A 15615-nucleotide genomic window follows, 5' to 3' on the forward strand; every position below is an offset into this window, starting at 1 on the left:
ATATATATATATATATATATATATATATATATATATACATATATACACACACTTGCACACATAAACATGCATTCATAGTTTGTTTTTTTAAAATAAATCATGTTTTAAGCTTAATGGGAACAGTGTGGTGACATTTTTCCGTTATTTTTTGTTCATATTTGTGATTTTCTTTAATACTTATATATATATTTTTTTGTTTTAGTTACTTTTGAATTTTCTTTTCTAATTTATTTTTTGTTATCTTTAATATTTTTTTTTTCTTTATTTAATTTAATTTTACTAATCTTTTGAAATCTGTTTATTTTTCTGTCTAACATTTATTATAATTTTAAAGCTTTTCTGTTATGTAAACAATTATTTTCTGTTTTATTTTATTAATGTGATAAGCTTATAGGGTCTGCTTACAGCTGATTGTCACATTCTGTTCCCTGCTTATGTTGTAGGACATCAATAAGAGCTCTTTAACAACTTATTCCTACCAATCTGCTTTTGCTCCTGCATCTAAGCGAAAACCATACACATCAAATCTCCAGTCTTCTTTTTCCACTCTGCAGTCATCTTGTAGGAATTCTTCTTTGCTAAAGAAGGATGATGTTCTTGCGAAAAAGAGAGAATTGTTCAACAGCAGGCAGGTTTGTTGTCTTACTGAATGTTATATTAAGCAATTGGTTAAATATTCTAGCCATTCAAATAATCGTATTTTCTTAGTGCCGGAAGTGAGTTAGCCTCTTATGATCTTTTGCGATTATAAGATAAAGCAATTTGAAGAAGTTAAGTGCCAACCAGCATGAGGAAATACAAAAACTAGACTAGGGTTATGAATATTTTTACAAACATGTCTTAGCAGGAATATTGCAATGTTGAAGACCAGTTTTGTATAAGATGATTAACCAACATCGGCCCCCATCCCTGAAAGAAATGAACTAAAACTCGTCAGTTTAAGCCTTATATTCTTGTGGCAAAAATAGTAATAAGATATTTAATTATGTCACTCAATATAGTGTTTAAACAACAGCTAGTAATTTCAGTATACTAGTAGTATGTTAGATATTTTGTGATACATATATGAGATATGTGTATTACTTACATTAATAATATAGAAAGAATACCTAGATATTCATAAAGAACTCCTAGCCTTTAATGTTAATCTGATTTGATTGTTTAACCTTACCATTGCATGGTTGCAAATACATTCAGTCTGTCATTTGAATATATTAGAATCGAATAGCTATTGTAGTCTACATGGACCGCAGAGTGGATTACCAACCAAGAAACTTCTGTTCTAAATTGAAAAGAGATTAAAAGAAATTAGAACCCTCATTGGCTGTTTTCATCAAATGTTCATCTTCTTCCTCCTCCTCCTGACATTACAACTTTCCATCTGTTTACGCGCACTTCAAATTGAATTTCTCCTAGAATGAGTACCAATTCCTCATATGTTTTACATTGGTCTTGAAACAAAGCCATTACTGCACAAATGTTATTGGAAAATTTTTTGTCTTTTGGGGGCATATTTTTTCTCTTTCCCCACTTTTCATCATAATAATTCATTGCAACTATATCTTCTTAATTCCATTACAAATCTTTATCAAATTATATACAATGTCTGTGTTTTTCTTTTGGCAAGGTTTCACACTCCTTGTATCAGCATGTGTATTTTTCATTTCTTAACACTTCATAACATTATGGAACCTGAACGTATGGGAGGGAGAGAATCATGCATATCTGTATTGCATCTTATGTTGTGTGTGTATATATGTGTGTCTCTTGGTTGCATGTACTTTTACCTTCTTTTTATTTACTTTTTTAAAAAAAGTTTTTTTAATATGACAATTTAACTTGGTTTTCAATAATATTTTAGCATTGTTTGTTCTGAACTATTAACTACACAGGTGTTAGATTAACAACTACAATTCTTTCTTACATTAACAATCTTATTTACATTTCTGTCTCCCTATACTTATTTATAGTCAGAAAGACCTATAAAACCTACTCTTCCATTTGTATATACAGTACATTAACTCAATATTGCTTTTCACCTGTCTGGGTTGTGGTGTGAATGAAAAAAAAATAGCAGTCAGATATCTGTATAATAAGATATTGATTATGGCCTTTCGTCACAGTCCAAAATCAGAATCTTGTAAAAGAATTATAGAATGTATCCTACTCTTTTATTGGTTTCAGACATTGGACTATGGTCATGCTGGGGCACCACTTATCAAATATTTTAGTTGATCATAATGATCATGGTGCTTACTTCAATCTGATACTTTAGTGATTTCTATTTGTCAAACCACCAAGTTACAAGACAAAGGGACACAGCATAAATAATGTACAGGAACCATAAGAATATGAAATATGTAAAAACAAAAGCATATTCTGATGTTGTTGGTGTTAAAGATAGGGGAACACAAATGCTTATTAATGCACTTAATGCTTCCTAATGTCTTTGAGTCACTTTCAATAATGTACATGTTGCTTATCAAGAATTTTCACTAAAATCACTGTGAATCATTGATGGATGATAACATTCTTGTGTTTGTTGTCAGGTCATCTCTGTACTCTGTATTTGCTAATGTGAAGGTCACACACTATAAAGTAACCAACAATAACTTTATAGAGAGATTTATGCAGTAGTGATACGATGAAGTAGTTGTATGCTGTCAACTTAATGTGACAGTCCCCTGAAGGGAATAATACTACTGTAATACAGTAGTATTATTCCCTTCAGGGGACTGTCACATTAAGTTGACAGCATACAACTACTTCAATAATTTTATAACCAGAATAATTAATGATATTAATTCAATTTCTAATAACTTTATGAAAAATTATTCAAAATGAATTAAAGTTTGTCTCAGTATTTTGTAAGGTCTCCCTTCAGAGCTCATATCAGGGCTTTCACTTGATTAATTATGGATTTGATTTACCACTGAGAGACGGATCCACATTTATCCCGTTTGATCAATGCATCTTTCAGCTCCCTAATGAATGCAATTTTTGATCTTTTGTCGAGATATTTCTGTATGTGTACTTTCAGATTAAGATCAGGTTTTTGAACAAATCATTCCAGAGATTTAATTCTGTGAGCATCCAAGTTTGTGATGGCTTATTTGTATGGCATGGAGTTCCATATTCTTATCAATTAATGGAACAGATGGGTAATAAACCCTTTCAAGGATTTGATAGTATTTTAAATCATTTAAATGGTTTTCAACTAAAGAAAAATTAGCTTTGATCTGTGTATTACCTCAGCTGCCCCTCTCCTCCAAAACAATAATTCCAATGTTTAACTGTTCCTTGCAAACAATCAGATGCCATGTTTCACTTCAGCTGCACCATACATGTTTCTCATGGGTAGGAAGAATAGCAGATTTGTTTTGTCAGACCTAAATTTTTCTACATTGTTGCAGAACTAATTCACCCATTTGATCATTTGGTCTCCTCTTTCTTGCAACTCTTCATGCATATATCCAAGTCAATACTGTTCTGGTGCCTTTTGGTGACATGTCTATAGAATTTACAACCTCTTTGCACCATCAGAAACTTTTCTGCAGTTTTCTTGAGTTCTTTTACACTCATCAATATCCTTCTTCAATCCACTGCTTGACTATGTTATTCCTCCATTTTATGATTAATATGAAAGAAGCAAATTTTTTTTTATTGGATTCTACCACATTGATACCAGATGACTTGCCTTCATGTAAAGCCAAAGATTTGGCTGATGTTCAGGTACATAGCTACTGGTGGATCATATTTATTTACATAATATTTACATGATAATATGATATGGAAAACTTAGCAGCTAACAACTGCTATAAATACTCAGAAACTGTTGTGATTGAAGCCTGTTCATTCCGTCATCTTGTCTTATAACTGTGTGTGTGTGTGTGTGTGTGTGTGTGTGTGTGTGCGCATGTAATCTCACTGTATCAACAGGACTATTGAATGTTATATATCGCTGGTCACAATGCACTTCCAATTCTTTCTTGATTGCACCATTGTTTTTCCATCTTGACCCGAATCGTTTAACTAAATTGTCTTCCTATCATTGTGGAAGCCTTCCAAGTGGCCTTTTCCAATATTTTGTAAACTTTTGCCTGTGAACCTTGCAAAATGTCCAGTCCATCCAAACTCATGTTTTTGGTATTTTGTGGTCATGTCATTCATTCCACACCATTCTGGAATTATCGCCTGTATTATAAATAACTCAGTGAATGTTTGGTAAGAATTTTGCCCAAAAATGAAGAGTGAATATTGGAATGTTGTGTTTGAGCCAATATTATTCTATACATATAAATGCACATAATACACAAGCATATTGTATGCATACAAAGGGAGTGAGAGAGAGAGAGAGAGGGCATGGAAGTGTTACTATGAAAGGCTGCAGAATGTGGGAACTTTTACAAAAAGAGTGTCCACTTCAAATATACTCAATTGAGGGACTGGCTATCATAGTTGACCACTGTATGTAGATAAGGTGAATGCAAGGAAAGCAGGTAGTCCATTGGAAATAGTTGCTGAGATGCTTAAAATAATTCAAATAGGGTGTGGTTTAGTCATTTTAGTAGTCAGATAATACAAATGATTGGTGTTGTAGAATTATTATGAACTGTTACAAAGGGGAAAGGTGATGCATTAGAGCAGTGGTTCTCAACCATTTTTTTCTTATGGATCTCTTGAATTCGTATTTTGCTCTGGTAGACATCCATATCCATTTGATGTTTAAAAAAAAGTCCTATTATACTTTTATAATTAAATATTATTTCGAATTGTATAAAACTGTATGAAATTGTTAAAATATTTTTGTTTATTATAGAAGCATGACCAATTTAGTGCAAATAAATTTCTAACAAACAAAATCTTATATGGACTGCCAAAAATCCCCCCCCCCCACTTCATTAGAGGGTGGAAATTACTGAGGTATCAAATTGTTGTACCGGATCATGAAAATTATAGAAAGAGTTATTGCAAAAAGTGTTTAGGAACAGGATTATCCTGGGATGGGACGCAGTTTGTTTTGTACCAAGAAAAGTACTGATATCATTGTCCCAATGAGGTAGATGCAAGAGAAATACTTAGCTGGAAAATAAATCTGTATACCCTCTCTTTTACTCTTTTACTTGTTTCAGTCATTTGACTGCAGCCATGCTGGAGCACGGCCTTCAATCGAGCAAATCGACCCCAGGACTTATTCTTTGTCAGCCTAGTACTTATTTTATTGGTCTCTTTTGCTGAACCGCTAATGTTACGGGGACATAAACACACCAGCATCGGTTGTCAAGCGATGTTGGTGGGGGGGACAAACACATACACACACACATATATATACATATATACAATGGGCTTCTTCCAGTTTCCGTCTACCAAATCCACTCACAAGGCTTTGGTTGGCTCGAGGCTATAGTAGAAGACACTTGCCCAAGGTGCCACACAGTGGGAATGAACCCAGAACCATGTAGTTGGTAAGCAAACTACTTACCACACAGCCACTCCTGTGCCTATATCTAGTATCTATATCGTGTATATCTAGTATTTGTAAACCTGAATGTAGAGGATTTGTAAAGGTGAGGAAAGCATGCTTCACTGGATGTGAGATTTCAGCATCCATGAACAACCCTGTATACAGATAACTTAAGGGCAAAAGCTGTATTAAGAGGAGTATTGGATGTAGTTTACAAGTAAGAAGACTACACTGATACAGGCATTTTGTGATGTGTATGGATGACAACAGCTGCATTAAAAAAAGTATATATTGAACACTCAAAAGTGGATGGTACCTGTGGAAGAGGAAGGCTTGGGAAGATATGAAATGGTGAAAACAAATCTCAAGGTGCCGAATTAAAAAAGGGGGGGGGGCGGATAAGGAACTGCAGCTTTTATGTTACATTGGTGCAAACCTTCTCTCTTGGGCAAGCATCGTAGTAAGGATGCAAACAAAGAGAGAAAGGGTTTGTTGATAACTGGGATGCTCTTGCTGCATCACCTTTTTCTATTGCTGTACTTTCCCCCCATGCCCTCCCACCCTTTTACTATATTCACCTTTTGTTCTCCACCCTTGTGTCTATGATGCCCCAGCCCCTCTTTTCCTCCCTCCACTGTTTTACCACCTCTGCATTAACACATCTCCCTAATTGCCCCCACAGTGTGACAAGGCTGACCCTTTGAAATACAGGTACAACAGAAACAGGAAGTAAGAGTGAGAGAAAGTTGTTGTGAAAGACTACAGTAGGGTTCGCCACCATCCTCTGCCGGAGCCTCATGGAGCTTTAGGTGTTTTTGCTCAATAAACACTCACAAAGCTTATGTCTCTTGTAATTAAAATTATTTTAATAAATCTAAGAAATGTGAATGTATATTAGGTAGGTTAGGATTAAAATATTTATTGCAAAGGATGTTAAACTAGGAAAAAGAAGCAATTATGCACTGAAGGGCAAAAACAATGTTAGTCAGTGTGATCTCAGCAAGTGTATGGGAGGCAACTGTGAATGTTTTGTTCTTTTTATGACCTCATCAGCTGAGAATAGGCTTCACTCTACTCGGAGTAATAATGAGAAAATCATTAAATATATTTAAATATGTTTATCCATGACTCATGTTGAGAACAATTGTTAGTTATTTAAACTTCCATGTATATCATGGTACTGCCTATTATTTAACAGTGCTTTTGCGTTGAATAGTAGCTGGTATCATAGGGTACATGAACGTTCAGATGAGTAACAATCACTAAGCAATTGTATAATATTGTACACAGGTCTTGTTATATGGAATTGTTTAGAGAAGAAATAACTAAGATACAATCTGCATGAATGACTATAATTTAATTAGAATTAACTTTCAACTGCTCCTTTCTACGCTGTCAAATCCAATGCTTAATTATTCATATTATTTTGAATTAGTCATGCATTATCTCATAGCTTTAAGATTTTAAATACTGCTTATTGTTAAAATGACATTGCAGTGGAGGTGTGAGAGGCCAGATCTGGTTGGTTTGAACATAAACCAGGTAGAATATTAGGGTAACTTATGGCTATTTTAAATGGCTAAAGAATTGATTATTGTTAACTTGAAATAATTAGGCAAATATTGGGGCAAAATGACAGGAGAGACTACATAGAAGTGGGCTGAGCAATAGACAAGCACTGAAGTCTCTGAAATAGAATGAAAAATTCTATGATTGCCTGGTGAAGAAATATCAAGAGAATAAACAAAGCACATTTTTGTAAATGTATGTCAGTACACTTGAATAACCAAAGATACTTCTCTTACTTAGATTATTTTGGAAGCAAAGCTGGACAGAAAAGAGTTGAGGGTAACAATACCAAAGTATAAAGTTGGTAAAGGCCAGTGGTGGAATGGATAAGCTGCTAAATTTAATAACCTCGAGGTGGTTGGTTCAACCTCTATTACTATTATTCTTTTCTAAAACAAGACTTTGTCTTGAGCAAAAAAAAAAAAAAAAGTCATAGAATAGAGAAATATATATTCTTATACGTGTGTGTGATTGATACTGAATGACAATGAAAAGATAAAGATAGATTTCAGAAACCATATTTCGCTACTTTGTCAGGGATAAAGAGAATTTATCAAATTATCTTTATCAATTTTTGCGAGAATGAAGCAGAATGACAATAAATATGTATTTATATTTTGCAGGGCAGCTGTGTTTATGCTCTTGTATATTTTCTTACATTAGTATTCAGTTTTGATTTTTTTTATCACGACCATTCCATGATTTTGGAATATCTTCCTTCATTTGCAACATACAGTCTAGTTCAGTTAACATTGTCAAATATCACATCAAACAAACTGTTATTCTGAGATTTCAAACTCTTCATGTCTCAGAATCAATCTTCTCAATTATTATTCTTTGATATACTAAATTCTGATTCATTCTCACTTCATCATACTACCATCAAACCTTTCCTTAAGTGATTCTAGTACCCCATCAGTATTATTCTATCATATACTTATTTATTTATTCATTCATTCATAAAATCATTTTCCTGCCAGATAAAATGGCTGAATTCATTATTTCTAGAAGCAAACATTAAATGTTCCTACTTCAAAATAAATAAAAAATACAAAAGAAAAAATAGAGCAAAAGCAACAAGGATTCTTTGAATATATGAAATGCAAAGTTTCGATGATTCCAACTGTCAGTGGAATCTGATTTTTCAATCACAATATAATGATTGGTAACAACTTTACTTAAAGTTCTATTCAATTAAAATGTTTCTTATTGAGATTTCTGCTAAATTAGTCATTAATACTGTCATTGTTATATAATTCAATTTAACCCTTTATCATTTAAACTGGCCAGATCCAACATCTCACACCTACCCTACAATGTCATTTTAAAAATAATAATCACACCTTCAAAATCTCAAAGCTATGAGATAATGCATGATTAATTAAAAACAATATGAATAGATAAGCATTAGATTTGGCTGCTAAAGGGTTAAGTGTATATTTCTAATTTAAGTAAAGAAATTCATGTAATTACTTGAAATTCTCTCCTTTTCAGCTACATTTGTTTTTAGTAATCTGTTTAGTGTCAGAAATTATATTTAAGAAATAAATACTTCTCTCAAAGCTCACCATATCATTTAATCCCTTGAGTGGTATGACTGTTTAGATTTAAAACTGGAGAACCGGTATACTTCGTTCCCTGCTGTCACTGGGTGATACTTGAATCTGCTTGTTTTCAATGTACCTACCTGGAGTTGAGAATAGTTGTTGCTGAGATCTGCTGGGGGAATTCTCAGTCATTAACTTACAAACCTACACTGGTATCATATCAGACCCTTGAGTTTTAGGTTAAGAGATACATACTGTGAATAGTTTAACATTACTTGACTGTAGGGAAATAATTACATAGGTCTCCAAGGAAAGTTGGTTGTGATTGACTTATAATCCTATCCAAGAGGAGATTTAGCTATCATCTGCTTAATGTTTTAGAAGCCAGACACATTCCTTTACTCTAAGGACCCTGTTCCTACCATATGCATCCTATTCCCAACTAATTTTTAAGTTTAATCAATTTTAATCTAATTTTGATTAATTTTAATCCAATAAATTCTTTGTTTCGATCAATGGCGTTACAAGAGGTCCTGGAAATAATTTCTGTTTTGTTTCTAATTATTTTTGAAACACTGTTTAGAATATGGAGTTTATTATTAGAAGTATTAGATTGTATATTATTGAGCAAGGATGTTGTCTTGAGGTTTGGTGACAAGTCTTCTCAAATTTCAAGAATCTTTTTTAGGATTCATGCAGAATACAAGATGGCAATTTTCTGTAGGTTAGCAATGCACATTTCATTTCCAGTTTCTCTGTCTCTTAGGTAGCAGTTTGGGTGTTGTTCCAAAAGTGTCAGTTGCCACAGAACTGTCATCTTAGTCTACCACAGTTTCCTCAACTCTCTGGCTAAGTCCCAATATTTCTCAATTTTTGCAATTTCTTCAGTATCCACTCTATCCTCACATGGTATTGCAAAGCTTATGAGCTTACACTATTTGTTTCTTTTATCCACCATAATCAAATCTGTTTTTCTTGTTTCAGTAGAAGGGGCAGTCTTTCTGGGGAAGTCCCATGAAATTTTGTACTTTTTATTCTCTATCACAGCCTTTGGTTCATGTTCATACCACTTTTCTGCTATTTTGAAGCCACACATTTGGTTAACATCCCAATACTGTCTTTTACCTATGCAGTCATGCTTATGCTTATACTCTTTTTGTGCTAGCTTACTGCATTCACTCAAGAGATGATTAATACTTTTGTCTCCTTTCTCACAGATTCTGCATTTACTCTCTCACTGAATTTAATCAATCTTTGTCTTTATCAAATTCATCCTAATAACTTGTTCCTGAGCAACTATAAATAGCAATTCAATTTCTTGTTTCAGGTTTCTGTCCATCAGCCACAACCAGGGTTCTTTACTTTCAATATCCTCAATTTGTTGCATGAATTGGTCATAAAATTCCTTCTCTTTCCAGCTACTTCTTTTACCATTTGATCTTGAATTCTCCTACTGTTTCAGTAACTTTTTGAACATTTTTAGCCACTGATAGTATTCTTTCTCCATTATGTACAACAGTTTTTCAAATCCAATATTGCAGTAATAATAATCTTCAGCCTTCTTTTTTTGGTAGGGAGAGTTGAGTCGGTATTCCTTATAGGGTGGTATATGTTGTGCATTGTGTGCGTCTTCCTAGTTCTATCTGATTCCTGTAGCTCTGTCTTGGGCCATTTAAAAAAAATAGACCAGATTATCCTAATATGGTTATGGTTTGTGTATTCGTTACTTTGATTATATTCCATTTAATCTTATTTCAAGCACCTTCCTGATTTTTCTCTTGTATTTTTTTGGAAGTTTTTCTCTTTCATTTTCCTATCATCTTGCAGCACCCCTAGGCATCCCTCATTATTTCTCAACAATCTAACATCTTGTGATAATTTTATGTCAGCAGAGTTTGGCTTCTCTTCATAATTAACTTGTTTTTACCCAAAACTGCATCTCAATATCCTTGCTAAATACTCCGTTTGGATTGGGGAATATAGTCTTTTTCACTTTTTATATATAGGCTTGAGGTCATCCATATAAAGCAAGGGATTCATTTTCACCTGCTTTTTATGGATAACTCATAGGTAAGCCTGGATTATTTCAGAATGCTTGTTGGAGGGATTAGCACAATGAGGGAAAAGTAAAGGGGAGAAAGAGTCTTCCTGGAATATCCTGCTGCGTATCATCACATTTCCTAACGAGTCATTTGCTCATGTTACTTCTACTTCTCACACTCTCGTTGCTTTTTTCTAAAAGCTGTTTGTCCTCTCATCGGTTCCAAGCATCCCTCAAGTACTCCAAGAACCCATTGTAGAACATTGTCGTAGGCTATCTTGTAATCTATCCAGCCAATAGCTAAACTCTTCTTTCTTACTTGTGCCTCATTTAGTATCATGGTATTAACAACACAGAAGACTAGCAGTTCCCCATTATTTTGTTCTGCTTCTGGAGAAGGGATTTACACTCACAAAGAAGACTGTGCTGACGAGATGTCCTAACCATCAGTGTTTTTATTGAGACACCATATCTAGGAGTCTGTTACTTGGCTGTTACATTAGCATATCTGGTGATAATTCTTTGTTTTTGTTTTTTAGTTCAAATTCTACCAAAGCCAGCTTTGCCTTTCATCCTTTCAGTGTTTGGGTTGTAATCAACTTTACCCCTCCCACAAATTTCAAGCCTTTTGCCCTTATTAGAAACTATTTATTATTGTTGCTGGTGGCAACGGTAGCAGCAGTGATGATGAATTATAATCGTCATCACTGCTGTTGAGAGTAAGAGCAGTGAAGTGCGATAAGTGGTAGAGTGCCAGACCAGATGTTACAATATTTACTTTTGTCTCTTAATGTTCATACTTCAAATCTCACCGGAGAAGGTTTTTATTTTTCCCCTGGTCCCTCCAGGGGCAGTAATATAAATATCTGTAATACACACTATCATTGATGCATTTGACTACATCTTGCTTAAGAAAAACATACGTGGCATTGTGCTTGTGGCAGAAATTTTTAATTTTGTTGATCAGTATCACTGGTTTTGTTTATTGATTCAAGAATATTTATAGAATAAAAACACTGCACCACAATATTGGTGTATATGCGTGAAAAATCTCACTCAGCATTTTAAAATATAACAAACCTAAAAGCTAATATGAGAAAGACCGTTTAGGAAATATTGATTTCTTTTGACAGGGTTCCCAGGAATATTATTGTGTGTTCTTCTGTGTCTGTCTGTCCGATCTAGCATTGGTCGGATGGGTCTGCAGTACAGTGTATTGTCACAAATTTCTAATCGGTGAGCGATATACTGTGCCATTTTGTCTGTCAGGCCCAATATTTTGATCTAACCTCACCACCACCCTGTCTTTTTGGTGTGTGTGCACACACACACACACACACACACGCACACGCACACACGCACACACACTAATTAGTTGAATGACTTTTTTTCCCCAGGTAATACTTGGGTTTAACTGTATGGATCAAGTACAAAATAACTTGAGGTCATGCAGGAATTGAAACCTGAGTCCAAAATATAGTGATAGTTTTTTTTACTCTGTTTCCATCAACACTACAACCCGGGGACATTTTCAGTTTCTTTTTCTTTATTTTCTCCCTTGGAAAGTCTTTACATATTTATTGCAATTGCCTCACAATAAAGATGTGAAGTTTAGAACATTGATTAAATATTTTATTGGTTTGTACCAGAACGTTGGTTTAACTGAAGGTACATATTGATTGATTGATACTTGTTTGAGTAGCAGTACTGGATATTAATAGTTATGGCCAAGCTAACATGGCAGTCCCAAAAATAGGAGAGGTCAGCCACTTCCCCTTGCTGGTCTGGCATCTACAGACTAGTTTCAGGGTGTTGCCCCTTACATTGATAAGCTAGAGGTGATGGCCTCTTGGGAGCTAATCAATGGCAGCATTCGTCCTATTTTTTGGACTGCCATGTTGGATTGGCAATAACTATTAATATCTGTATTAAGTATCTTCAATATGATCAAAACCAGTAGTTCCCAAAGTGGGTGGTATTGCCCCTCTGGGAGTGGCGGAAAGTGCCAAGGAAGTGTCAAAGAAAATTGGGTCGATAATGGGGTAGTGATTCATGTAAAAGCAACAAAATAATGGGTTCATTAGTTTAAGTTTTAATTGTGAAATACAGTTACCTTGAATTTACTTCAGAAAGAGGTCTATGTTTGTGATGGTTAGTTGGGGTGGGGGGTGTTAGGAATGTGTTTCACCTGGATTGAAAAGGGAAACTGAACAACCACCTACCGTAAACTTGATCTCTGTACTGTAGTTGTTTATTGGTTTGAAATGCCACATTATATCAGCAAGGAACTGAGCCACTGTGATCTTAGTATCATGATGGACACAGAGTTAGTGAGAAACCCTGTTAACCCCAAAATGGTTGTGCTGTATATTCTATTGAATTTAGCCATCTGTATTATCTCCCTTCTGTAATTATATTTATCTTACAGTGTGAATACATAAGCATTGTGTTTGGCAGGAATCTGACTGCTAAAGGGTTAAGTAATAAATAAAAAGGTATACTGATGTTAGAATTAACTGTTGGTATAAGAAATAGGGCAGTGATGAATGGAGATTATTGGGCAAGTTATTGGTAATGGGTATAATTCATGTGCATTCAACTATCATAAAATGGCACATCATTAAAAATCCCTTTAAAAAAAAAAATCTACTAATTAAAAACAGGGCTGTGGAGTCGGAGTTGGAAACTATTAAGGAGTAGCTGGAGTTAGTAAAATTATGCCGACTCCGACATCTTTATTCTTTAATATAAACCAAGTTATAAGATATAGGCCTACTCAAAGTACAAGTGTATGTATATGCTTTATGAGATATGTAGACCACAATCATTTAATTACATAAAGAGGAGTCAGAGTCGGGGGTACTAATAGTAGAGGAGTCCGAGTCGGGGGTGCCAATAGTAGAGGAGTCAGTCGGGGGTGAAAATAGTAAGGAGTCGGAGTTGAAGTTTCTTTTTTCAACTCCACAGCCCTGATTAAAAATAAATATTTTGGTTTAAGCTTAGCTAACTATAATTATTATGTTGAGGTTGACTTAGCCTTTCATGCATTCTTGGTTGATGAAATAAGTACCAGTTACACACTGGGGTCAATGTAATCAACTTACACCCTCCCTCAATGAAAATTTCAGGCCTTGTACCTAGAGTAGAAAAGATTATTATTCTGTCTTATCACCATGATTGTTGATTATCCAGCTAATCTATTAATAATCATTAATTGGTATTGATGATTGAAGGCGCTCTGAATAAAGACAACCCTTTTTTCCAGGTTTTAATATTTTTTCTGTGTGTTTGCACATGTGGTACTGAATATGATTTAATATGTGAACATGTATTTTCACATGTGGTACCAAATAAAATTGAATTTGTAAATGTACACTTTCTCGTGATATCGAACATAACTGAATATATGAATGTAGGTCTGCACATGTGGTACTGAATATAACTGAATATATTTTAATGTATGTTTTCACATGTTGTGCTGAATATAACAGTGTAAACATATCCATTTACCTTTTTTTTTTGTTACCTGGTTGACCTGTGGTCATGCTAGGAAAAAACTTTGAAAGGTTTAGTTGAACCAATCAACCCCAGTACTTATTCCTGAAGTCTGGCACTTATGTATAACTGCTAAGTTATGGGGATGTAAGCAAACCAACACCAGTTCTCAAATGGTTGGGAAGGGACACACATACACACATGCACAAATACATGCATGCACACACAAAAAAACAGCAGGCTTCCACACAATTTCCATCTACCAAATTCACTTAAAAAGCATTGGTCAGCCCAGGGCAATAGTAAAAGATACTTGCCCGTGCTGTGATGTGGGACTGAACTCAAAACCACATGGTTGCTAAGTGAGCTTCTTAACCATGCAGCCATGCCTGTACTTTTGTATGAATAAAAGAGAAACGTGAGATGTTTTTTCATTTGAACTTTTGTCTTTTATGAATCTTTGTCTGCGTATGCACCACGGAATATGATGTGTGCACGTGTGATAAACTTATTTTTGTTTTTCATAATTAATTAATATAAAACCAACATTTTTGAGTTCCTTTTAATTGAAAATAGATTTAATAATTAAAATGTTTGTTTCATACAGGTTTACCAAATTTACATCTATTAATTTTTCATTTATTTACTTTATTTTCTCTCTTTATAATTTTACATTTGAACTATCGGTGAAAAGTTATAATTTTTTTTTTTTTAAATGTATCCCTAAACTGTTATAATAAACTCTAACACCAGCAAACAGACCTGTCACAGGAAATAAAAAAATATAAAGAAATAGTTCAAATTCTCTTGTAGAATATTTTTATTTACAACAGCTCCTGTGCCAGTAGCACATAAAAAGCACCATCCAAATGTGGCTGATGCCAGGCCCTCCTGACTGGCTCCTGTGCCGGTGGCATGTAAAAAGCATCCACTACACTCTCGGAGTGGTTGGCGTTAGGAAGGGCATCCAGCTGTAGAAACTTTGCCAGATCAGATTGGAGCCTGGTGCAGCCTCCTGGCTTGTCAGTCCTCAGTCAAACCGTCCAACCCATGCCAGCATGGAAAATGGATGTTAAACAACAATGATGATGATGAGTTTAGAAAATCTGGCAAAGTATATGGCTTTATATTTCATCACTGGATGTATAGATTATTTTACTATTTAAATTCTTTGTAAATTTATTCAAAGGTCAGCAATTGAGGAGGAAGTGGTCAAATGCATCAACCCTAGTACTTAACTGGTGCCATATTTTATTCATCTCCAAAAGGATGAAAGGCAAAGTTGACTTCAGAACATAAGAGCCATCAGAAATGCTGCTGCACATTTTGGTCAATGTGTTGATAATGCTGCTGCACATTTTGGTCAATGTGTTGATAATGCTGCCACATTTTGGTCAATGTGTTGATAATGCTGCCACATTTTGGTCAATGTGTTGATAATGCTGCCACATTTTGGTCAATGTGTTGATAATGCTGCCACATTTTGGTCAATGTGTTGC

The 15615-nt window shown here is 34.5% G+C and overlaps 1 protein-coding gene across 7 annotated transcripts in view; it reads left to right on the forward strand.

Moving 5' to 3' along the window:
* LOC106869485 (centrosomal protein of 170 kDa) overlaps window positions 1-15615 on the forward strand; it is a 393016-nt gene that overhangs the window by 361486 nt on the left and 15915 nt on the right. For 5 of the 7 annotated variants that reach the window (XM_052973755.1, XM_052973756.1, XM_052973758.1 and 2 more), the window contains one exon: window positions 444-632. The exons of the other annotated variants lie outside the window; for them this stretch is intronic. In XM_052973755.1, the coding sequence (XP_052829715.1) occupies window positions 444-632 (189 nt within the window). The remainder of the gene's footprint in view (window positions 1-443; window positions 633-15615) is intronic. 7 annotated transcript variants of the gene reach the window in all.

Source organism: Octopus bimaculoides, chromosome 16 (assembly GCF_001194135.2).
Source record: "Octopus bimaculoides isolate UCB-OBI-ISO-001 chromosome 16, ASM119413v2, whole genome shotgun sequence".
In the NCBI taxonomy this organism is placed as follows: Eukaryota; Metazoa; Mollusca; class Cephalopoda; order Octopoda; family Octopodidae; genus Octopus; species Octopus bimaculoides.